Genomic DNA, 26,581 nt, shown 5'->3' on the forward strand with positions numbered 1-26,581 from the left:
AAAAAGTACGTCCTGGTACGAGTCCCAGAACCCATAAATAAATGTTTATTCGGCTTTTTTTCAAAACCCTTGGATTTAAAGCCAACATCGATCGATAGATTTTCTACGGGAGGGTCTAATTTAGGACTCAGGAGCACACTTGTCTCTCCATTCTCCCAGGGGCGGCGTAAGAGTAAGCTGAGGGAACTTCAATTTCTGTGCCAAAGACCGGACATAATCAGGAACCACGAGTGGTGCGTCTTTTACGCATGAGCGCGTTAAGAATAACAGGGATTTTTTTAGCAGTAGTGTGGATGATATAGTTAAATCGGTCATTCTCATTTTCTCAACGGAATCGCCGGGTGTTTCTCACAATTGAAGACGGCAATGTGACCACTATTTCTATGGTTATCTTTGCAGTCTGATATAACTGCGTAAAATCGTGACTGCATAAACCTTCAGTATTATAACAGCATTTTTATCGTTTCGGATCACTCATTTCCAGTATTTTAGGTAATTGGATACCTAGTGATCACGGGGCGTATCGTGGGAGAGGAACGATGCCATGAAATAAGTTGTTATTGCAGTGTGGGACACCCCCTCGGTGTTTCCCGCAGTGCAAGGAGATTCCGTCGTGAGATTCAAGGCCTGACAAAAGAAGGGAAATATGTCCATGCCTCCTGTCACATTTGGTTTTTGTTTTTCTGAGCGGAAGAGCGGAGCAGCATTCCCACCAGTCAGGATGTAGATGGATCTTGTGCTGAGCCAGTGAACCAGCATTATTTATGCAGTCAAACCCGCTCTCCGCGGCGGCACATCTTAATGCATCACTACCGCTGACTCTTCTTTGATTCCATGTTTTCTTTTCTCTTCTTTACCTGTTTTTTCTCTCCTTTGTCACTGGAAATGTTCATCATCTCAGGTATTCCCTTTCTGGATATCCCTTTTATGTTTTGTTTATATTAGGCTTTATACTGTGTGTGTGACAGAACATTCCAGATTCTTTTATGAGTTTGGCATGAATGCACTGTCTTTTTTTTTTTTTTTTTTTTGTCATGAAGCAGAAAGAAGAGACACTCCCGTGAGATAAGTGTGTTCTCTGTGCTGTGAAACCTCTGTGTGAGGGGTGGTGCAGTGTTTGTGTAGTAGAGTCATGCCTCATCAAATCTCCTCCTCAGCCCTCCAGTGTTACAGGTTGTCCTGCAGTGTGCTCTTAGCCTACTCTTAATATTGGCTGGGCTGTTAGTTTTGTCTAGCATCAGTGACATGACAGACAGACCATGGGTTTGATGTCTCATAGAAATGCATATGACATGGCAGAAAATGCTACCTGCTTGTATTTTGGGATAGTATGCTGTTTCCCAATAAAAAGGATCAAAGAACAAAGCTGTAAGAAAGGCTGTGATAACACAACTCATCTTTTGAACGGCCATTTGCGATGCACAATGATGGATGACTTCTGAATATGGGCAGAGCAGAACAGGGACCAGTATTGTCACTAGCATGAGAGAGTGATACTGTAAGCTGTGTTTGAGCTGTTCGACTGTGGACTGTTGCTTGAGCTTGTCTGCTTTACCAGAAACAGAGCCTCTCTGTCAGGCATTTGTGGGGATAGTGGGTAGCCACTGCGGATGAGCAAAAAAGCTAAGTCTTGGCTGTGTATGTAGGAGGTCTCTTTTTTAAACCAGGGGAGGAGAAGGGGGGGGGGGGGGGGGTCCAGTGGGTGTTGACTGCTTCAGGTACATTACTGACTCTGTAGAAGATGCTGAAAAAACAAAAAACATGTCAGGGTTGCAGCGGGAGAGAGGAAGGCACTAGTAACAACTAGAAGCTGTGGGAGAGATGTGATGCCTTTTTTCACTGCTTAGAGGAGTGACTCAGATTGTGCCTTAAAATGGCAACATTGCTCCCAGTTAAAGAGATTTTGGAGGCATTTAAGGTTGAGAACGCCCATCTAGCATTTATTTTTGTGGAGTATTTCCCTCCCGGACTGTACAAGGGCAACCATGTGCACGGCACATACCTCCTCCGTCAAGGTTCACCTTTGGCCTTTTCCACTGCAGCATATTGATCCAAAAAGAATGGGGAGAAGATCTATTTGCTCTTTAACAGCCCTGTTCAACAGGCACCCAAATACTCAATAGGGATAGATACAGGGTTTCCATCTCCTGTCGCTGGATTGCGTGATGGATTCCCACGATGGGGGTCCAGCCTTCAGATGATTTGTTTCCAAAAGCGTTTCGAAAAATCAATACCTGCCTTAAACATATTTGTGGTTCATCTAGGAGATGTCAGTATTATTAATGGTGTCTTTGTTGGGGGCATCTATGGAACATACCGCTTTACATTTTATTGAGGATTTCTTGTAAAATGATAAGGCCATAAGTCCACAGACAGCTCTTTAAAACACTCATTGCATTTCTCTGGGGAGGACATGAAATAGCATTGACTGGCTAGCCAGGCTGCTTTCCCATGAGACTATTACCGTTAAAGAAAGGGAAAAAAAGATGCCTGTTTGCAAGTACAGTGACTACATGTGAGGACTCCAATCGAAACTGTCATACCAAACCTCACCCTGAACAGTACTGGGAGCCGTAATGTAAAAAAAAAAAATATATATATATATTTTATTAAGCAGTAATTCAGGATTTTGTGGTTGTGTCGTGTGTGTGAGGTAGCTAAGACAGGGAGGTTAGCCATATTGCTGGAAGGCCAACCACTTTAAGTGATGAATATTTAAGAGACCCCTCCTAACAGAGAACATGCTAGTAGTGCAATCGTTTAACCTTACTGAAGTCACTGTGTCCTTTCAATATAAATGACAAAAAAAAAATATGGCCACTTTTGAATGAAGCTCATAGTTCATTAGGCCAGGTGGTCAGATGACTGTTGAAATTAGAAACGGTGATGGTTAATAACGCCCATCAGCATGAACTCACTTAGTGGACGACCGTCATGCATAATAAATCTCGTCTCGGCATGCTGCTGAGTATTGAAGGACAGGTGTGCAATCCATCAGGCAGTCTGGAGCAGCTCAGAAGGTTAACTGCTCTCCCACCTACGGCTCAGAGGCATTTCCGTCCCTTCAGAGACATTTAAAACCCTTTAAAGATAGGATTTTGTGTATGTCAGCAAAATAGCCATTTGATTCTGTTATCCCCTTTGTGGATGTATGAGATTATTTTAGTGCGGGAATAATTTAGTGTTCTATTAGAGAACTGTTTGGTTCTGGCTGGTATACAACAGGAACCTATTTGTTTCCTTGAGTACAGCTCCACACTCCCCACAGGATGAGAAAGCCTTCCTCCCCAGATGAGAGCAGGCTTCATCAGATGAAAAAAAAGAGGAACTACTGACTAGCTTTCACTAGACCCTACACGACACGGGGCTTCCAATCTCTGAGGAACTGTTTGTTCAAAATATTGTCACATCCCATTATATCACGTATGATGAAGCTGGCAGCATTTACTCTCAAATTATTTTCTCCAATATCCCTCGTCCCCTACAGGGTTGCGTAACTCCATCACAGGGCAGGCTACAGTAATCGAGGCAGGATGAGACTCTCAGGAAGCAGGTATGGTAAATGACTATGAAGCCAATAAGCGCATTATATAGAAACAGTGAGTAATATCAAAAAGTTCCACGCCAGCATCTGTCATTTAGTTAAGTAACTAAGTGGGTGGACTTCGTTGCCAGAAGACTGCTCCAGGTCCAGAGTTACATAAGGCCCGGCCATATAAATTCCTTCCCTCTTTGTGGTGGGTCGAGGAGGGGGAGTTGGAGGGGGGTGTTCTGTTTTTAGGGAGACACCTGCGGCAGCAAGGCTCATCAATTAACTCAACAGAGGACCTACGGCCAATCTTTGAAATATTGATCTGTGGAGTGGAGGCCTGGGAACGCTGCCAGAACCTGTAAATGCTCTCCATCACCAGCTTTTAGGCACCGAGGCCTACGGAGAGAGAGAGAGGGATGGAGAGAAAGGATAAAAATGGATAGAGGGAGACAGGGGAAAGAGAGAGAGAGCTGATGGTGGATGAAAGGACAGAGAATGTGAGAGAAACAGAGAGAGAGAGAGAGACAGTTGATATGATGGAGAGGTGGTGTGACATGAGGTGAAAGCTTTTGGTTCTCTGTTGTCCATGCCAGGTGCTGAGTAACCATTGTCACACACTCCATCACTCCATGGCTCCAAGACACACACACACACACACACACACACACACACACACGCACACACACAGACACACACACACACACACACACACACACACACACACACACACACACACACACACACACACACACACACACACACACACACACACACACACACACACACACACACACGTACACACTGATAGATAAACACACACCCACGTCTGTATTCACAAACACGCAGACAGTCTCTCGCGGTCGCGTAGCACATGGCAGGGCCACACTGAGTGTTGCCGTGTCAGTGGGCAGCGTGGTGCGCTAATGGTAGCGGTAGCGGCGCGGCTGCGCGGTGCGCTAACAGTAGCGGTAGCGGCGCGGCTGCGCGGTGGCCTGCCGTGGCCTGTGCTCTCTGGCATCTGCTCCACCAGCTGGGCCTCACAAGGGCTCAACGGGGCGGCGCTCGTGCAGGCATGGGCGGATTGAGCAACCCGGTGACCAGCCACCACCCCCTCCACCCTCACAAGGGGTCTAAGGGTGTGTGTGTGTGCGTGTTTATAGCCATTACCTGTTTGCTTGTCCGTTCTACTGGATCAGTGTCCACACCCCGGGGGGCATTGGTGAAGGAAAATGTGAGTGTTACAGTAGTTGGGGTGTGTGTGTGTGTGTGTGTGTGTGTGTGTGTGTGTGTGTGTGTGTGTGTGTGTCGGTGTATGTGTCGGTGTCGATGTTGGTGTGTGTGTGTGTGTGTGTGTGTGTCTGTATGTGTATGTTAGTCGGTGTGCATGTGTCTGGGTGTGTTTGTGTTTGTCCTTGTGCACGTGTGTGCAAATGTGTGTATGTGTTTGTGTGTGTGTTTATTTTGGTCTAAGTATCAGCCGCATGCATCCCCTACTCCGCGCTGATAAAAACGCTGACTGACAGCTCTCCAGGATGTGCCGTGGCAGCTGAGTCCTCCGTCCCTGACTGCGAGTGTCTGTCGCCACCAACACCGCTGCCACAGATAGTAAACAGACAGTCGGGCCCGCACGCACGCACGCACACACACACACACACACACACACACAGTGTGAGCACACCAGAGCACCAGCCTCACCCCTTCGCGCTGTTTACTCGCTCTGACGCCCCTGTCTGACTCAGGACCCTGTGCCTCTCAACATCCAAGGTGTAAAGTGCCAAATCTGTCACGGAGGATGTTGAAGTGGAACGTCCATGGATTTGGACGTTTTTAAAGTCGAGCCGCGTACATCTATGGGAGAGCAAGTGTTTCTATTTATTTCTGTTGCATTGTAGCACTAGACCTCAGGGGTACAGACGTGCCGTGACCTTTTTTAATATCTAAAAACAGTTGTCTTTTGAAGAGTGAAAAATAGTCAGGTGTTTAAAGGGAAGCTGGATGTTGAAAGCTTTTAGGAGTGCAGATGTAGGATTGGAATAGCTAATGCATACACACACACACACATACACACACACACACACACACACACACACACACACACACACACCCTCTCACTCAAACACATCCCATCTGCTGATGAGTCAGAGACTCAGAGGCCTCGCACACCCCACGATGAAAACATCCTGTCCCCGTAGACAAGTGCCTAGCGCTCTCCTGGAAACACACTGTCGTCTTCAGAAAGTAGCAAACAACACACACACACACACACACACACACACACTTGCTCTCTCTGTTGCACACGCACACACACACACACACACACAAATGCTTAATTACTTAAGTAGATCAAAGTCAGAGCAGCGATTGGCTTTCAAAGAAATACAGTCCTGCTTAACCATGCATGCACACCCACCCACACAAACGCACGCACACACACACACAAACACACATACACACACACACACACACACACACTCTACTTAGTGGGGAATGCATTCTGACTTGTACTATGTGTATGTGATCAGTGATGGGTGATGATACACCCCATGTGGCTAGGCAGGGTGTCTTGTATGTGTGTGTGTGTGTGTGTGTGTCTGGTGTGTGTGTGTGTGTGGGTGTGCCCGCGCTTGTGTGTGTGTGTGTGGGGTGCAGAGGACACAGGCCCCCCACTGGGCCGAGTGGAAAAGGGCCATGGCGGGCCGGCAGAGCTGGACGGGGCCGGCAGCTCGGCGGATTTGCGGCTCTCAGTGGGAGAGATCTGCAGTGCAGAGACAGGCAGGGCTGCGCCGGGAGAGAGTGGACAGGAGAGGAGCGGAGAGGGTGGAGCAGGGAGGAGGAGGAGCAGGAGGAGGAGGAGTGCTCGACTACACCGAGCAAGCAGAGCAGGACGAGGAAGACGAGGAGGAGGAGGAGGATTATAGGCGGGAAAGAGATTGTAGACGAAGACGCGGCAGTGACACAGTCAAAGAGAACTCATGCGGAGGGGGAGAAAGAGACTGTTCTGAAATTGACTGTTCCCCTGCTTTCTCTCTCTGAGATGAGACAGATAGCATTTAACTAAACCACATCCTGTCGCCGCTAACCTCTCCTCAGAAGTGTTGTCTGTCAGTGGAGCTGGTTGCGTTGCCTTTGTATGTCAGCCGTGAACTTTTGACTTCGCCCTGTTAATCACCCCCCCCCCCCCCTTCCGTGACGTCTGTGTTTGCCTATCAGGTGACGTTAGCGTTCACACACAGACCTGAATTCACTCTGGGATGGGAGCACCCATCTACTGTAGCACACACAAGGAGTTGTAGGGGGGGGAAAAGTAGGCCACCATGCCGCAGCAGAAACAGCTGCAGTATTTAAAAGATTCAAAAAATACAAGGCGAAATGCATGATGGATGACTTTAACCTCCCCTGTGGACCGCGTGGGGCGTTCCGCAGGACTCTCCGAGCTCAGCGTCCTTGACAGTAGCAATGATGGGTGGATTAGTAGCTAGGTTGCGAGGCCAGCCATTTGGCAATTACAGGGTCATGCGAGCATGGTCCTTCAGACTGGTGTCCTTGTGTGGAAGGCCTAAGGTGTCTTTCGAGGGCCACTCTCTTCACTTGAATGTTTCTCAGCCTCTCATGTTAATCAGTCAGAGTGGTCTAGAATAGATGATGTTTTTTCTTGCCTCTCATCATAATGTTGCTGACTGCACAATGACTGTCTGAGCTCAGTGATTTCTGCCCCTCGGTTTCACGCTAGCTCTCTGGAAAATTATGCTACCAAATCATATCGGTATAAAACAAAATACCCCACCTCAGCATTTTACGGTTTGAGTGACTGGATTTTGCTGTCTTGGTCTTGCTGTGAGGCTGCGAATATGTGGGGTTGATGTTTTATTGATTTCCGTTTCATTAACAGAGTGAGTTCATTAAAATAATGGCGATGTCTAATGTAAAGGTCACAGAACAAGCAAATATTGCACAATATGGCTTGCCGTGCAGGGTGCAAAACAACCAGCGCAGTAGATGTTGTTTTTAGTGGTTGCACAGAATTGCGGGCGGTCTGAAAACTGCTTATTTGGGCTCCGGACTCCTCTGGTGTTGATATGCTTGGCTGCGTCTGGATTTTGGAGATTAAAGCCGCTCTGCGATGGGGGAACTGTGGCCAGGGAGACATGAAGCAGGACGTGCGAGTGCGACTGACAAACCGGACAGCCTTTCCGGAGGTGACCTTGAGCGCGACGACGACGACAGGCTTGGAGCTCCTTTTGTTTGTGCGCGTGTCAGACAAAAGGCAACGGCTTTTGTGTGTGTGTTTCCACTCCACTCCCAGTGGTGATTCATAAGCTCATCGGGACAACAGATATGGACACTGAATCTGCCTGAATGCAACAGATACTGTACAGAGTATTCAGTGGCAAAGTTGTAGCTGTAGTCTAAATGCCAATAAATAATATGCACAGTATAAAAGAATTAGAAAATGAAGACTTTGGAAAATATTCACATTCTATGTGTGTGAATAATCATGTACTGTATGTATACTAACTGCATATGCTTTATATGTTGCAATGTACGTGTTATATGCATAATTAATAAGATATGTTGATAGAACAATATAACATGGAAACCTTACTTACTTGCTGAACAATAATTGGAAATTCAGACTTAAATGTCCTTCTCTTCTCCTGACAAAAGATAACAGTGAAATGGTTAAAGGCACAGGCAGCTGATGACTTGCCCTCATGAAATCCCTCTGTACTTGAAAGAAAGACCAGGATGTCAGGAAGGTTACATCACCCCAGTTACTTCATTATGTGTAAACAAAAGCATCCTTGGTGGACTGTTTGGTTTTGTGGATTATGTTAGCTCTGTCTCCGTAGGGATCTGAGACTTGAAGTAGATATTATAGATATTTTCTGCAGATAAATGTTCATGTTTTTTTTATGTTATGACAAACGAGGGTGGAGAAATGCAGCTTTGGGGCTCCCCTGTGGGTCGCCATTATCCTGACCCAACTAGGCTACACACATCGTTATTGAAATCCGTCGTGTCTCGAAACAACACAACACAACCCCACCGCAAACGACTACGGCTATAATGTGGCTCACAAGCTCTTTACCAACATGGCATGCCACAAAGGCAGAGGCAGCTTAGTGTGATATCATCGTGTCATTAGGGGGGCTTGATGCCCGCATCTGTCTCGGTGGTTGTTCCTTCACGCTGATGTGAAGATGTGTGTCTGGAGGCGGTGCCGCTCCACAGGCAGATTAGGGGGTCTGAAGTGGAGGGCAGCCTTCACATCGCATCAGGCTCACGGCAGAAGACGGGCACAGGGGTCTGTTTGTGATACTATTAGGGTGGAGCAACAGTGGGGTCCTGGGTGCTTTTTAATGCACACACATGCGCAAACACACACCACACACACACACACGCACACACACACACACACACACATACACACACACACATAGAAACACACACTCACACATACTTACATACTCTCACACACACACACACACAACCCCACGCACACATACGCACACACACACACACACACACACACACACACACACACACATTTGAATGCTTTTATTTGGAAGAATTTGCAGATCCAAACGTTGATGTTACACGCTTAGACAGGTCTGATCAAACACGGAATGTTTTGTGCTATTCCTTATCCTTTCTGCACTGGTGATTATGGGTAAACATGACATCATCGTTTTCAAGTGGATACACTATATTATTGCAGAAATGGAGCAGTACTTTGCTAGTCTTTGCGTTTGGCTTGCTTAGTCCACAGTTGTGCGCACACACACACACACACATACACACTCACACACACACACACGCACACTTGCCGCTAGGCGTAACTTGTGCTTGACATCTCATTTTTCATTCTTACCCTTCACTTACAGTTCATCTCGGTGAACACCATACTGCGTGAACACTACACTTTCTTTCGAAATGCCAATACAGTTTCTCTGCAGAGGATCATTTGTAATAAAAATCAGACAGCCACTTACAGTAAGATCAGCGTATTATTTTCATACGCACACAAACAAACAGCATGAAATGCTCTGAATGGATATCTTAATGCGTACTGCTCTGTCGACCGTGTGCAACCACCGCAGGCACCTGTTCGTGAACCAAGCCAGCATTTCTCTACACACATTACAAGGAAATGTGATTACCAAACATGGCCATCCACTTAAAGACTTCAAGGCTTAAAGGCTTCAATTAACAGTATTTGCCACGCGAGTCTCCCATATCCTCCTGCGCCGGTGTGTCGGTCTCTTGGGGAACATCCAGAAATCCATTAGAGTACCGGCATTGTTTTTTTATAGGGGCAACAACACAGTCAGAAACTTTACACCAAAGTGATTGATCATTTAATTAGTTTGGCACTTACTGTACCAGGGCACTTCACTTCCTTTCGGAGTCAGCGGCTAGCCCGTATGAGTGGCCAATGCCATGGCGTGATGTGCTGGCAGCTGTGGTACGCGTCCCTCACAAATAATCACGACGAGGATGTCACAAACTAGGAGAGGAGGAGAAGCTGTGGCAGGATTCTGACACACACTACATTATTAGTGTCAATTCCACCCATGGTGGGTGGTGAGCAACTCTGGTTGCCGGGACGCTAGTAGAAGTGGTAGCTAGCTAGTAGGCGTAATATTGTGGATGAGGAGAGCCAAGTGGGATGATTTTATATGATAGTTAATATTAAATAAAGTAAATAACAGCCCTCTGTCTCTAGAGAGAGACAGAGAGGTTGAACTTTAGCCTCCTCTCTCAGCTAGTGGTAAATAACAGACTATTTTTCGGGGGCTAGTGTGGTACCTCTGGCCTTGTGGCACATGAAAGCGACACAACTGAAAATCTCGGGCGCCTGGAGCGAGTGGCGAAGGAGAGGCTGTCATTGTCTGTCAGACGAGTCAGCAGAGGTGGCCTCTCTCATCTCTCTCCTCCAGAGCAGTGCAGGCGCTCCCTCTCTCCCTCTCTCCTTCTCTCCTCTCCTCCTTCTCTCCCGACGTCTTCTCCAGGGCAAGCAGGCTGCCGTACTTGATTACCAGATTTGGGACTCAGAGGTCTGATTGATTACTTTCTGGCTCAATTAAGCCAGAGGAGAGAGGCTATTTTTAGTCCGTCGGAAAAGGAGCAGGGAAAAGAAATGGGCAGAATCCGAGCCAGGGCAGAGACACGCAACAAGACAAGATACCCTCCCTGGGACACGGAAACAAGAACAGAGCAGGCTTGTAGCTGAAGCAATCGAAAACTTCACTGTTTGTGCAATAATGTTGTCACTGACTGTTTCACTGATTAAGTGCTCTCTGTTTGTGTGTGTGTGTGTGTGTGTGTGTGTGTGTGTGGTTTTCTTTGTGTGTGGGTGTTTGTGTTTGTGTACATCTGTGTGTTTGTGTGGTTGTCTGTGTGTGTGTGTGTGTGTGTGTGTGTGTGTGTGTGTGTGTGTGTGTGTGTGTGTGTGTGTGTGTGTGTGTGTGTGGTTTTCTTTGTGTGTGGCTGTTTGCGTTTGTGTACATCTGTGTGTATGTGTGGTTGTCTGTGTCTCTGTGTGTATGTGTGGTCGTCTGTGTCTCTGTGTGAATGTGTGGTTTTCTTGGTGTGTGGATGTTTATGTGTGTGCTTGTCTGTGTCTCTGTGTCTGTGTGTCTCTGTGTGTGTGTGTGTGTGCTTGTCTGTGTGTGTGTGTGTGCGCTCCACAGGAGAGGACCGGCCGCGGGAGAATGTGGTGGGCACGTCGGACGGCCAGGCCTCTACGGTGGGCACCAGCACGGAGGGCGCCTCGTCCGGCCGGCGGCGGCTGCACTGCTGCGTGCGGGTGACGGCGCTGCAGGTGCGCAAGGCCCTGTGGGGCATCGCCATGGTGATGTGCGTCTGCTCGTCCTGGGCCGGCTCCACGCAGTTGGCCAAGCTGACGTTCAAGCAGTTCGACGCGCCCTTCACACTCACGTGGTTCGCCACCACCTGGAACTGCCTCTTCTTCCCGCTCTACTACGTCGGGCACATGTGCAAGAACCCCGAGAGGCAGACGCCCAAGCAGAGGTTCAGGTAAGACAGGTGTGCCCACCACAGCCACGCCTCTGGTTCAAGCTGGCGCTGAAAACGGAAAAGATTGTGGGGGGGACAAGTGTGACACAAACGGCAGTAGCAGCCTGACCACATTTGGGATTATGGGGACACGGGTTGAGTTCTGACCTGTGGTCATTCACAGAATGCACTCCTATCTATCTGGCCCCTGGCCTGTCCATCTCGACTGTCCTGTCTGTATAAAAGATGAAAAATCAAACCAGTGATTGAACTAGTAGATATACCAAAACACTAGCTTTTAATCTGATCAATACACCTTTTATCTAGGTGTTTATCTCATAAGTGTATTTAATCACTAGGTTTTTATCTGAGTCTCAACATTAAGTGTATAACACAGGAAATTATCTGGCTTGACTAATTTCTTTTGAACTATGTGAAGATATCTTCTTGCTAATCAGACGTGCTATACGTTTTACTGTACGAAGGTGTGTTGCGTAGTTCTCTCCGGGAAAAGCTTAACACAGAGGCCCAGTGCAATTTAATGCTTCCCCCAAACCTTACTGTTGACAGCTGTGCGGTTATTATTTCCAACATTGATCACGCTGCTGTGTAAACCTGTCTCTGGGCCATGTGTAGAGTGTATACATAGCAAAACATTTCATTAATCACCTAGAAATCTCAGCCCTGTTTGTGCACATGGATAATAGGTTTCCACAAATGAACGTTTTTGCCTCTGAGGTACCGAGCTAATTAAAAATGAACACTTGTAAGAATGGTTTACTTCTGAAGAAAATATCAGATACCGTCTGATGAGACGGCACCATATAAGCAACACTTAGCTGTATTGTATACAGCTTAACTAGAGCTGCTGTACCTAGGCAGGGATACCGTATTGACAGGAGGACATTCAAGGGCAGTGTTTAGCTTCAAGACATTATCAGCCCTTGACATTATCAGATGCGACTCAAGGGCACGATGATAGTATAAGGATACGCATGGGGCTGGGACTTCCTGTGAGGAAAACTCTTCTCATTATTAGTAGTGGGCCTGGGCTGTTCTGGGCTGCTCTGGTAGAGAGGGGAGAGAGGGAGTTCCTGCACCTTTTAAGATGCACCTCACGGCGTCTCTACTGTACTGTATGGAGGAGTCGTGCGGTCGATGCAGGGGAGGGAGGGAGGGAGGGAAAGAGGGAGGGAGCTCCGGGATACGGCTCCGTGCGTGCTGTCTACTCCCGCATCCACCAGGAGCAGCCACGTGCCCAGCATCCTGAGCGGGATTTGTGCTTTGTACTTATTCAGATTGCAGCTGGCAGCGCCAGCGCGGGAGACTTACAGGGGAGGGAGAGATGGGGAAGGGCCGGGGAGGAGAGCGGATCAAACGCACTCATAGGGACGGATCCACAGAAGCCTTATTTGGAAGAGGTCTGTCTTTTTTTTTTCCACTTTTTATGGGGATTTTTTTTTTTTTTTGTGGAGGCGTCGAGCTTGCTGCTGGTGACCTCGCATGGCTGCGTCAGTGAAACGCCTGACAACATTCGATGACTCACCTAGTTTTTCCGCTCCTTTCCATTGATTTTTGTCTGAGGGCCTAGTGCTTAGAGAAACGCTCACTCATCACAACTTGGCCGCTCATAGGAGTTTCTCAGTGGAAGTCCCCCCCCTCACATACACACACACACACACACACACACACTGCAGCGCTGTTCCTAATTCTTGTGTGACTGAGGAAATGGACGAGCTGGTTGGTGTAGATTTCCCAGAACTCCCTGTTCCACATCAGCCCAGCTTGATCCGTAATGGAGAGTGCAGTGGCGCTGGGGGGGGGTGGGGGGTGGGGGGGGTGGGTAGTGAACATGGGGGGCGGCCGCTGGCCAGGGTCCACCTGATCCCGCGGTGCCGTGGCGAGCTCAGACCGCAGATGTCATTGTGATTGATCCGGGACCTTGGCCAAGGCTCCAGTAATGAAATGAAGGGCCTGACCTCCCATTCACTGAGCCGCTGTTTTGTGGCCTGTCTTTGTTTGTGTGGCTGGATAAGTGGGTGTGTGGCTGAGGGAGTGTTATGGTTGGTGTGTTTAAGCGGGACACACCCTCAGCAGCCCCCCCTGGACGCCAACCAAGTCAATCCCCCAAACTGCTTCATGCCGGGTTTCATGGACCTCTCTGCTTAATGAGTCTGAGGGATGGAGCCACTTGTTTGTTTATGAATGCATCAGCAATTTAGGCAGTCCCTCTTGGTGCAGCTCTGGGTCTAGTAGGACCCTCTGAGCTCTCTCTTTACAGTACATCACACTCTTCCTGGGTATTGCTTCATTCTGATGAACTGAAGCGAGCGAGGCTTCTCTGTGCAGCGCTGTGCTTTAACAGAGGATGGGATTGAACTGCCTTACAATCTAATTTGCAGTTTTAAGAGAGTGAGGAACTTGATGAGAGAATAATCTACCTCAGCTTTGCCCACTGACCCTGGTCGATTATCATAATTATCATTGTAGGTGCTGCTGAGTAGAATCTCCATTAATTAAAGAAATGACTTACAGTCCTGTCACATGCTAATGTTTTGGATCAGTGGAAAAAAGATGTATGATAGTCTGATATCAAAACTGGTAGATAATAGAACATATTGTCACTGATTCTACAACCTACAGTAAAGAACTTTTACCTAAAGGTAGTTATCAAAAGTTCCATTAATTAGCATATACATTAATAATACACTAAGAAGATCTTCAAATGCATACATTGATGTGAATAATCAATCAATTACCACTAGTGAACTAACATAAATAGCAGTAGTCTGTGTTAACTTTTGCAATTAATTACTCTTAATAAGGGAATCTTGATGTAGACTCGTGCCTTTCCTGGTAGCTCAACATGACTGATTAGGCATGATCAAAAGTAAAAGCTTAGGGCTACACTCCGTCAGGGCCAGAAAAAAATCTGATCAGTGATCAAAGTGCGGTGTGTTAAGAAGACACCAGTTAAAATCCAATCAAAGCCATAAAGCTGCAGTGTTTATGACACCTCTGGAGGCTGGATACGCCTGCGGCCTGTAGATGGGTTTTGGGAGGGTGGACGAGGTGGTCCTACATGGTGCTGAGGTGGTGTTTATGATACACTCCTAGGGTTAGGTTCTTGGGGTGCTATACAGAACCATGCAGGCTTTAAAGAACCCTTAGGGGTTCCTTTGATGAATCCTTCAAAATGGTTTAAAGAACCATTTCGTAGTGCCATATATGAAGCATGTATTTTGGTTCTATATAGCACCTTTTTTTTCTGAGAGTGTACCAGGGTGTCGGTGTTTGGGGGTATGGGTGAACGTGTGTGGATGTCTGACAAGGGGCTGGCTGAGAGTTGAGAGTAAGCCATCATGTGAGAGGGGAGCTCTCCGCTGGTTCTCCCAAGCTGTCACACCTCATTTGGTCCTCGCTAGAACCGCTGATGGGCTGCAGCCAAGAGACTTCTGCTCTGTGTGTGTGTGTGTGTGTGTGTGTGTGTGTGTGTGTGTGTGTGTGTGTGTGTGTGTGTGTGTGTGTGTGTGTGTCTGTGTGTGTGTGTCTGTGTGTCTGTGTGTCTGTGTGTCTGTGTGTCTGTGTGTGTGTCTGTGTGAATCAATGCATGATCCACTATATATCCAGTATCAAGGCAGTATGTTGAATTGGTATGAATAACAACAAGTCATTTGAACGCAGTCTGCTTTTGTTTCACCATTGATTTTGTGTAATTAACCCGCTGAATATTTTCATAGTTTGAATGCACACATTGGTGCAATGTGTGTCCTGGCAAGAGCCACTGCAACATTCAGAGTTCTCATATTGTCATCGTTCATATTATCATGAACAATAATGCTGAACATGTAAAAAACCCATGAATAAGTCTGAAGTCACCCATGCCATGGCTGGTGTACATTAAAATGGGTTTTACACTCTGTAGCTGACAGGGTACCTCCCCGGCGAGTTTAAGAAGATGATGTTTTAGACATTTCTGCAAGCCAAACAGTCATTACTGAAAGGAGGGAACATATGCTGAGCAGAGCGTGGCATGCTGAGCAAGGGCAAAGTGGAACTTCTGACAAATATTTCATGCTGACTAATGATTTACAAATGGAAATATTAGTAAACCTTTCATTCACTGACATTGATAACACTGTTTCTTTCCTTGAAGACAATCACTTGCTTATGCTGATGGTGTGTACTGTATGTGTATGCGTAAATTTGAACTTGTAGATACAGTACAGTATGTGTGTGTGTGTGTGTGTGTTTGTGTGTGTGTATGTGTGTGGCTGTGGCTGTGTATGTCTTAAATTGTCCCTCTTTTTGCAGAGAGTGCTGCCGGTTCTTTGGGGACGACGGGCTGACGGCCAAGGTCTTCTTCACCAAGGTGGCTCCCTTCGGCCTCCTGTGGACGCTCACCAACTACCTGTACCTGCAGGCGCTGCGCAAGATCAACACCACGGACGTGTCGGCCCTCTTCTGCTGTAACAAGGCCTTCGTCTTCCTGCTCTCCTGGATCGTCCTGAGGGACCGCTTCATGGGAGTACGGGTAAGCGCACTGAGGGAGCTGCCCAGGCTTTGGGCCTGTACAGGGTCACCTTCAGCAAGGCCATTGAATGTGGTGGGTGTCAGTGAGAGTCCCATAGGTATCATTTTCAATCATATACTAATGTAGGGGGTTTTTGGGGGCTGTGGTCAGTAGTCATATGGTGTGGCGGTTGGCTATTCATGGTTTTGGTGCCGAAACTGAGCAAAATGAAATACGATGTTGGTGGTTCTTTTTATACTTCTTTAGCTGAAGTATAGCTTGCCTAGCATTAGCCATTGAAACAAATGGGAGCTGTGATTTATCATTCTCTCCAGCAGGGCTAGACTATATCTACAGTATGTTGTAGCCTCCCCTTTGTCCTGCAAAACTACTCATTCACCAAATGAGAATCATGTCGGTGAGACACAATAGCAGTAGCCAATAGCCATAGCACAGCTCTGTATAATAGGTTCTGCAAAATAGTTCCTCGAATAGCTCACTTCAAGAACTCAGTGGATGATTCTAGAATGGTTACCCAGTCAGTCCTTTCAACAGGTCGGAGCGAGAGGCTGCTCAGTTTCTTGAGTATTTTGGGCTGCATTACAGCATATTCTCTTGACTGTAATGAGATGAAACGTTTGGGTCCCGAATGCTATATCCTGAATTTTAATGAATTTTCATAAATCATTTTATTTTATTTTTTTATTTTTTTTAAAGCAATATTAGTGGAGCTGTAATTGGGTTATTGTTATTGTTATTTTAGAACTTTACTCAATCAAAACAACACAACCAGAAATACACAATTTAATGATAATATTTTTAGTATTCTTAAAAACTGAGATATTGGGTTTGGGAACTAAACTCTTCAGATAGTGTTGGAAGTAAAGTGCTATTTACGTAGATGTGGGGAGTTATAAAGAGATGGTGGACAGGCTTTTGGTAGCAGCCCTGAAGGAAAGCCAGGAGGGGTTCTGTGTGAAAGGCCTATCCTGATTCTCAAGAGTAGATCCTACTAATGCATACTTTTAGTGGTTTGTTTTAAAAAGGGAAGTAAAGCAATCCCTGCGGAAGGGATTTGAATGGAGACAGAAACCAGACCGGTATTTGAAAAGACAGATAGGAGATGTGTGGACCTCTGTGTCTGAGTCTGCGTGTGAGTGTGTGTATGAGTGTGTGTTAAGGGTAGATATAAGTGTGTGGAGAGACCTCACTTATTCAGCTACGTATTGTTGCTGACCAAAGGTAATATTTTTCTAAATGGACCTCAATTGAATGTCAAATTCCAGGTTTACTGAGGAGTCCTGTTGCTTTGGCACAAGAACAGTCTTATTTTAGTATAAGATGGTACTTTTATCTCCTACCAAAGTCATTTAGTTTCCATGTCTCATGATCCGAAACCTAAGAATCCATGGCTTTCTCAAAATAAGATGTAGGATGTTTTCAGGTCAACGGGTCAAGTCTTGTATCTTCACTGTGGAGTGTGGCTGTCTGCAAAGTCTCTGGGTGCCTCTATCTGCCAGAAGGCATTATACTGCAGCACAGCTCCTACCTGTTATGTGGCAGCTGTCCTGAGATCCCCCGCCCATTTTCTCCACTAATGGTCCTCAGACAGCTGTTAGCCTTCTGTTGAAACTTTTAAAAGCAGTAGGTGTTCTGTGCCTGGCAAGCTCCTGCCTCTCCATCACACACACACACACACACACACACACACACACACACACACACACACACACACACACACACACACACACACACACACACACACACACACACATGCCTGGAGGGGCTGGCCAGATGAGTATGTGTTCCTGATTGCCTGAGGCAGGTAGACGTGTCACATGACTATTTTTGGTGAATTTGAGCAAATATGCTTTATGCATTTCTTATTGATTTTGATTTTGAAAATATTTCTTGAGCATTATACCTTCATATTGCATGTATAAATTGCATTGATAACTGTTGTGTTTGAAACTGACAGTCTGTAATTGGCTATGGGAACAGGTATACCATATTTTTGTAGGCCTCCTAGTTGTGAGTGTCAGTGTAAAAATCCCTGAAACATCACAACATACAGTAAACAAGCCAGCATTAGCAGCATGCATGATTATACTGCAGTGTGTAATTGTTAAGTGATGTTTCAAGAATGTGGATGTCATGGGTCAATCGATCCCTTAGGGGTTAGGTTCTGGTCATAGCGAGTGGACACTCAGTGATCTATGAGCCCAGGGAGAGCGTTAACGGTAACTACAGAGTAATCCGTACAGGGACACAGTGAGGCCCATGGGAATGTGAAGACAGATCCCAGAGGATCTTTCTATCAGTGCTGGTGTGTGCTGGACTGCAGAAGTGTTCCTGTGGAGAGTCTCTCTGCCCCCCCCCCCCCCATCTGCACTCACATCCATCTCTCAGCACCCCCCCCCCCCCCCCCCACTCCAAGACTCTGTTTTACTCTCCTTCCCATGATGTGATGAAAGCCCCAGGTAACAGCAGCCCCCCCGCTCTCTCCTGGTCTCTTTCTTTGAGCTCTCACTCTCTCTTTCCCTTATTCCTTGTCCTTTCCTTCTGTCCCCCTCTCTCTTTTTCTATCTCTGGCTTTCCTCTCACTCCTCTTCCTCCCTCTCTTTCCCTGTCTCTTCCTTTTCACTCCTCTCTCTTTCTTTTTCCCTTCCTTTCTCTCTCTCTCTCTCTCTCTCTGGCTGTATGATTGGAATTGCAGTAAGCTTGACTGTTTTGAAGTCTGCAGCAGTTTCCATCACAGTAGAGACAGTGGGAGAATGGGTATTAGGGAAAGAGAGAGAGAGAAAGAGAGAGAAAGAGAGAACAAATGAGAAATGTTAAGTGGAGGAGGAGATGGAGAGCCCCCCCCCAAACTATCAATATTCTGACTTGCTGAGGTACACAGAAAGCAGATAGTGTGTCTTTTGGAGCTATTTTAAGGAAACCTTTTCAATAAAGGTGAGAATTGGAGAGGGTGGCAAGATAAGATGTCAATTATAGCAGCCACTTGCAGACAGAAAAATGTGCTCTCTGAACTCATTTATCCCATTTATGGAGTGCTTTTTGGCCTCCTGTGCCATCCCGAGCCCGACGAGTAGAAAGCACGGAACTGCACTGGAGTCTGTGTTAAGAGCGCTTGGATGATGAAACGCGTCTCCTCTGCTGGAGAGGAAATAAATTCTCTGACTAGGTACCAAAACAAAGAAGCGTAGGAAATAAACGCGTGTTAATGGAACGGATACGAGCGGAGACAGAAACCAGACCAGCGCTCGCTCGCTCGCTCGCTCTGTCGCAGCGGCGGTGGCGGCGGCAGTGGGGGGTGTGTGCGTAAGGAGGGGTGCAGCAGCAGTGCCTGGGATATTTTTAGGAGAAGGAAATGGAAGCTTGCCTACAGTACCAGCGCAAGGAGCCGGGCCGAGTCTTGGCCCATTTCGTCACTCCCTTCGCCCCGGCCCCGCACCCCACCCCAACCCAACCCAACTCACCCCCCCTCCCGCACGGCCCTCGCACTTCGACCTTGAGGCGTTTGCTGAGGCAGCGTTGAGGAAGGCAAACAGAAAGTGCCAGAGAAGGCGGAAGGGTCCGTGACCCAGAAAAAAGCCAACTGCCCCCCTTGCCGCTCACCCTTGTCCACTTAAAATGAGAGGAACAAGGGTGCAATCGACAGGCTGGCTGTGGTGGAAAAAGCGCAGGATAGGATCAGTAGGGAGAAAGAGAGAGAGAGAGAGAGGGGGGGGGGGGTGGAGCGAGGGAGTGGAGAGAGAGCTGTTTTGCTCAACATTTCCAAGACTCCTTGCCTGGCGGAAAAAAGGGAAAAGGCAGAAAGCTCATTTGTCTTCTTGACACCACTCTAATGCACTGCTAATCCAGTCTCTTTGCAGCCGATTGTCCCTATTCATCACCATCTACACACACACACACACACACACACACAAACACATACCCACACACAGAAACATACATGCATACAGTATGCGTATATAGGCATGTACACACATCCACAACATTCAGTGATACACACACACACACACACACACACACACACACACACACACACACACACACACACACACACACACAGATACAAGAAATAATGTACACACATTTACAGTACCTCACAAACACTTTAACCCAGAGAAACATGTCTGAAGTTTGTTTTTTGTTGAGTGTGTGTGTTTATTTCTGTGTTTCATGGTTTTATTATGGTCAGTAAGCAGTGCTGAGCTGTGTAAAAGCTGTCAGTTTGTAAACAGTGTGAACAAATCGATTGATGGCCTGAGCCCTCCTGTATGAGAAGACTGCTGCTGGCTTTGCTGTCTCTATCGGCTGGTGGTAAAGATAACAGCCCAGGCCTTTTTTACTATAGCACTAATGTATACTACAGAACCCCCACCCCCACCCCCACTCGTGGCCTATCAGGAGGCTTTGAGGATAACCGATGCAGCTTTCAGGGTTATCAGATCAACGTTATTATCATCTCTGAGATGTTCAAGGGCACTTTGCCGGTCGCTAATGGGGAATTTTTGAAAAGTTCAGCAATGTCGTTTACAATGACCCATGTGACTTTGACACCTGCTGATTTTCCATTTATCAGAATCTCTTAGCTTATCAAAGTCTACCCCCCACCCCTCCCATCCCACCCACTCAGACAAGCAATCTACCCTCAACATCAATCAAAATCAGATCATACACAGTAACAATAACAAGATTCGTGCACAGAGTTAAAGTCTCAAAGAAAATGAAAATCACTAACACTGTATGTAGCAAACTAAGCTGATCGTATTTGCCAGGTACTGTATGTTGTCAGACAGAACTAACAAGCAATTCTTTCAAAAATGGTCTATGATTCTATGAGTTTTGTTCAATTGTTCAATCATAAAACCAAACTGGCAGTTTAAAGGCCTGTGTCTTGAGATGCTTGTACATACTGAACACTGGTAATGTCACCATTTCTTGAGGAGAGCCCCAGATATTAGACTAAAGATGTCAGAGGAAAGGAGAGGGTGGTGAATTTGGGTTGAGATCATGCATTTGGTTGGTTGAGATCATCTGAATGGATATTGCTGGAACTCTTCTCTCCTGGGACACTGAGTCCTGATGGAATATATGCTCTACTTCAAGGCTTTGTTCCCCAAGTCTTTGTAATTTCAACTTTGATTCTATTTCAATTCCCTACTAATCCAATTCATTCCACCATTTCTCCAGGTCCTCCTTCAGTGCCAACACTATTTGAGAGTCTCATTATGTCACAAAGCGGCGTGATTAAATTCTGCTTTCCAGGCATTTATCTCCTGTCAAGATGGAATTTAGTTCTTAATAACCTCCATTCTGTGCCTGAGTCTTTTATTATTTTATTCCCCTTCCCCCTTTCTTACGTTCTCTTCCCTCCTTGCAGATTGTGGCGGCCATTTTGGCCATCGCAGGGATTGTGATGATGACGTACGCTGATGGCTTCCACAGCCACTCTGTTATCGGGATCACGCTGGTGGTCGCCTCTGCATCAATGTCAGCCCTCTACAAGGTGAGATCACAACCTCAATGTAGGATCCGCTTAGCTCTCTCTCAGTGTTCGGCCCTTGCCACACTGCAGTGCCATAAATCACTGTTTGTTCATGCTGTCTGTGGTGGTGAATGTGCTCTGTGAGCGCTACACAAAGCCTAGCCTACCCCTTCAGAGCTTACCAGTTTGCATTAGGCTACTCACCAAAGGGAAGTGATTAGGCTAATGGCCCTGTTGTGTTCCAAGCGGGTGCTCTTTAGTGACTGTCCTTGAGGTCTCATTTACTGAAATGCGGGTCGGGCAACAAAACAATTGAGAACTTTTGGCTGAGGCGTCTCAATCAAGCTGATATTTTAAGTTTAATAGGCTAATGATACATGTACTGTATATACAGCTCAGATGATGCATCAGAGGGTCAGATACAGAGAGAGATCATTGAGACAGTCTACTGGAACACCCCTCTCAGCAGTTCATTGTTTATATTTACATAAGAGCTCTACTCTGGGCATTGTGTGTAGTGTAGCAAAGATGTGAGACATTCTGCTCACATCTTTGTTACACATGATGCCCGGAGCAGAGCGCTTATCCTCATACACATTCTCTGCCATTTTCTGTCCATGGAGTAGTTCCCACCCACTGCAAGGAAACATACACATTTACCTTTTGATTGTATCTATTATGCTCATATTATTATGATGATTGTTGTTTGCATCGCATGTAAATGTGCAATTTGTTGAAACTAGGATTCTGGGGCAGAGTATTTATACCCAGGTCAGTCATTAGTTTCTAAAGCCATTTACCGTACTGTAAATGGAGCTGCCGCCGTTAGGGGAACAAAGCAATACAAACCTAATGATAATGCACTCAAAAGTTAATGCCTTTCTAAGCCAAGATCTGAGCATCCTTTTGCTGAAGCGTGTTACCTTGAAATTAAACGGTACGTTTCAGTTTAGGAAAAACAGTGGAATTGGGCCATTTAATCAACACTTCCCTCAGTCCTATTGATAACGGCGTCAGTTGAGATTTAGAACTTTCTCCATCTCCGCCCCGGTGAAATATGTGAACCCAGCAGGAAAGGGAGGCAAAGCCGAGTGCTTCATTATCAGTCAACAGCAATGCTGCCCGGGCCGGCTCTCGAGCCAAATAAGCGATAAGCAACCAAAATAAAAAAGAGCTGGCAGAGTTTCAGAGGCAAAGTAACGCTGCTGGCCTGCACTGCACACCCCGGCTGGCTGCTTTGTCCTCCCCTTCCTTTCTCGGCGCCTTGTTTATTTGCGGCTGCTGTGCCGGATTGATTTGAGCCTTTCATCGAGCCGTTCGCCCGTGTCCTCAAACAGGTGCTCTTCAAGCTGGTCCTGGGAAGCGCCAAGTTCGGCGAGGCGGCGCTGTTCCTGAGCATCGTCGGCGGGGCCAACTTCGTCTTCATCAGCTTTGTGCCCATCATCCTCTATTTCACGCACGTGGAGTACTTTGGCTCCCCCAGTGACATTCCCTGGGCGTACTTGTGTGGTGTGGCAGGTCTACTTTTAGGTAAGACATTAATGGACAGTTTCCCGTAGGCTACATGAACAAAGCCTAGTCATAGACTAAAAGTGTTTTCTTTTAGTCTATGATTAGGCTTAACCCAGACAAAGAAAACCGGCCCTAAATGTTTTAAGTAAGGCAGCCTACTGTTTATATTTACATAAGTGACAACAGTGAAACATTTAGTGCCATGTCAGTGGTTGGTGAGACAAACTATATATAAGAAAAGGTAAACCTGATGATTGCCCGTACATTATTTGTAAAAACGTCAGGATGAAAATAATGTTTATCTCATGACTCAGTTCATTATGCACATTATGATTGCCTTCTGTTGTTTCCCTCTCCCAGCTTTCAACATCCTGGTGAATTTTGGTATTGCAATAACATACCCAACATTGATTTCCATTGGGATTGTCCTCAGTGTCCCTGTCAATGCATGTAAGTAACTCATTCTTACCACTGTAGATATCCTCTGATAGTGGAGTGATTAAGCTCAGATTTTATAACAGTTAATCTTTTTATGATAAAAGCATCAAATTCGGTAGAGAAACTCAAAGGGAGTCTGATCAGATTCAGAATAGTAGGTGCCTCAGATTTGGCCCCTGGCCTGACAAATATATTTTTTTATGATAGAAAAAACGAGTACAGTTACATATTTGACCATAAACCAGTAAAATTGATAATTTTATTGAAATGAAACAGGTTATCTTGATACTGATGTTGAATTGTATTGGTATGGGGGGCGCTGTGGTACCGACAAAGACAACCAGTCCTATTGTCTCTATGCCAATACTTACCAGTTCAATGAACCACAATAACTTAGGTCAGATGTTGGGTGTGTTTTTTAATTCTCGTTCTACATTCCAGAGTCGGGAGATGTTCACCTCACCTAAATAACAATTCTGTTTCCTCATTAGCAGCATAATTGAGGTTGAAGATATTTATGCACGTCAAGTTTGTCACATGAACTTGAAGATACGTACAGTAGTAGCCTTATGATTCTCTTGTTTAGTTCTGCAATTGACTTGAATTAGGAACCTCAGGCACAGATAATGTAAAAAGAACACATGATTCTGGCCTATTGATTACAGTGTGGTTCACTGAAAGCTCTGTCAGTCATTTAAAAAAGAAAGCGTTGACTAAATGACTAAATGAAAATGTAAATTCTTGAATGATTTTTAATTGCAAAAATCATTCAAGTATTTCAATGTTGGACTTCCTGCTTTCAATGATCAAAAAATCATCATTTTACATCATTGAAAGCAAGAAGTCCTATTCATGGGTTTCATTGAAATCCGTATTTCTCCTATCTCAAGGCAAACTGAGGGAATGATGAACGACCATTCAAAAACATGACTGGTTTTCTAAAGATACAAAGCTTAATGCTAATCGGTGAAGTGTCCCTTTAATGGCCTCTTAGCCAAACAGACCTGCAGAGCAAATCCGAAATCTGCTAACTATTTAAAGGTGTATTCATATTGACAGCAGATGACAGAACAAATGTCCATTGTTGAGACCTAACCATTGACAAATGCCTTTGTGTGGTGCTGCCCCTGCAGTGGTGGACCTGTACACGTGTGACATCCAGTTCAACACGGTGCGCCTCATCGCCGTCTTCATCATCTGCCTGGGCTTCCTCATGCTCCTGCTGCCCGAGGACTGGGACCAGTGCCTGATCCAGCTCAGCACCAAGCTGCGCAGCAAGCGCGAGGAGCCAGCAGAGGGCGCCGCCGAGGCCGGCACCAACTCGAGCCTCAACTGGAACCGCAGGAACAGGACGTCCATGTCCACGTTCACTCACTGACCCCAAATCCCTCAGTCCAGGCCCCCCCTCCGTCCCGCCAGTCCTTCCTCCTGCTGCACCGAACACTGCACTCGCACTCAGAGACGAGCAAACCAACTGGATCGGCTATCTGTTGGTTCTGCCTGGTGCCCCCCGTCTCACCTGCTTCTGCATTTGCTCTTTTTGTCAGACAGTTTAGTCAGACCATCAAAGGAACTCATAGGTTCTTGATGGAGGAGGATGTCGATGCCCTCATTAATTTAAATGCAAAAAAGCACAGCCCGTTCCTGTTTTTTAATTGACCTCCCTTCACCCTGTCTGGTCACTGTTCGGAGCTGCGTTGCATGGGCTAATGTTAATGAGTGTTGAGTGTTATCTCCTTGATGCTCACCACAAAGCCATCCTTACTGAGGTCTATACTTTCCAAATACTTCATGCCTCATTCTTTATATAATGCTGTTTGGTTATCTTTGTTTGAGAATATTTCTAATTCAAATGAACACATACATGGAGGATCTGAACTTGAAACGTACTGTGTGATGAACACAAATTAAGAGGACTAAGAGGACTCTTTTGCTGAACCTAAAAGAGAGAGGATGTGAAGCTCACGGGAGACTAGTTTGAGGACTTTTCTGTCTCTCAGGTGAAATACTTTGAGGCATTTTCAGAGCACTGCACTGATTAGCAAACACCTTGGACTGTGCCTAACGCCAATGTAAAGGGGCGCTGAACACTGAACGCCACTGAGAGTCAGTGCCAGTGTGATCAGATCAGCAAGCAATCGTGGTGCTGAGCAACAAAGTCAAAACTCATACCAACTGGATGGAAGCCACCGCAATCTTGCAATTTTGAGTCCAGCCCTCGCTGCAGTCCTGCCGTCCCTCTCCTACTAAAGCCCACTCCAGCTGGGACATGGAACAGCTGCTCATTAACTGTCCAATGCCCTCAGATGGGCACACAAAGCTCCCCCAGACTGTCAAGATGGCGCTGTCTCCTTCTCCTATCACGGCAGGCTAATAGGTAACCCAAATGGGGCTCCAGGATACAAACCATGGCATATGTCAGACAAAATGCATGAGAAAAAAAAAAAAGACAAATGCAAGTGTTCTGCCAATGATGACATGTCTGTCACCTGTCCACAGATTCTGTTGCCCATGCCAAACTTGGATATATCAGCTCCTCCTTGAAAAAGTATCTTTAAAAAGTCAATATAAAGTCAGTAAGAGAGTGCTTATGACTTATCAGACTTTTCTACCGGGAGGAGGACTTTTTTTCTGGAAAGACTGCTAACTGCTAACAGTTTTTGTTTGTTTTAGATTGGTTTACATTCAAAGCTCTTGTTCAATTCATCAATCACCTTTCACCTTACCAAGGCAAGTCTAACCACTGTGAGAACACTTCCAGGTCATGGAGGAGGCTCCAGGACTGATGGCTGGCACAGGGAAGGAGCAAGCGCTGAAGAGTTTGGACCGTGGAGCCTGGTCCGCCATGTTGTGAATGTATGACCATTTCTCAAAATGCACGTTCATTTTCCATTTGTTTTTCTTTTCTTTTTCTAAAAAAAGAAACAAAAAACCTTTCTTATGAGGAGGTAAAAGATGTGACTGCAGCCTCTATTTCTGACATACTTACAAGCGCCACACTTCTTGCACTCACCAGGGCCAAGGCCCTTTCCTTGCTTTCTTTCCTGAGCTACTCAATAATACATGAATG

At 46.2% G+C, this 26,581-nt stretch overlaps 1 protein-coding gene across 1 annotated transcript in view; it reads left to right on the top strand.

The window, feature by feature from the left end:
- slc35f3b (solute carrier family 35 member F3b) overlaps positions 1 to 24,993 on the top strand; it is a 25,246-nt gene extending 253 nt beyond the window's left edge. The window contains exons 2-7 of the mRNA XM_062519567.1: positions 11,227 to 11,572; positions 15,866 to 16,085; positions 21,457 to 21,582; positions 22,899 to 23,091; positions 23,434 to 23,523; positions 24,645 to 24,993. Coding sequence (XP_062375551.1) covers positions 11,227 to 11,572; positions 15,866 to 16,085; positions 21,457 to 21,582; positions 22,899 to 23,091; positions 23,434 to 23,523; positions 24,645 to 24,889 — 1,220 coding nt within the window. The 3' untranslated portion in view covers positions 24,890 to 24,993. The remainder of the gene's footprint in view (positions 1 to 11,226; positions 11,573 to 15,865; positions 16,086 to 21,456; positions 21,583 to 22,898; positions 23,092 to 23,433; positions 23,524 to 24,644) is intronic.
- The last annotated feature ends 1,588 nt before the right edge of the window (positions 24,994 to 26,581 follow it).

The sequence above is a fragment of the Sardina pilchardus genome, chromosome 18, assembly GCF_963854185.1.
Source record: "Sardina pilchardus chromosome 18, fSarPil1.1, whole genome shotgun sequence".
NCBI classification, from domain to species: domain Eukaryota; kingdom Metazoa; phylum Chordata; class Actinopteri; order Clupeiformes; family Clupeidae; genus Sardina; species Sardina pilchardus.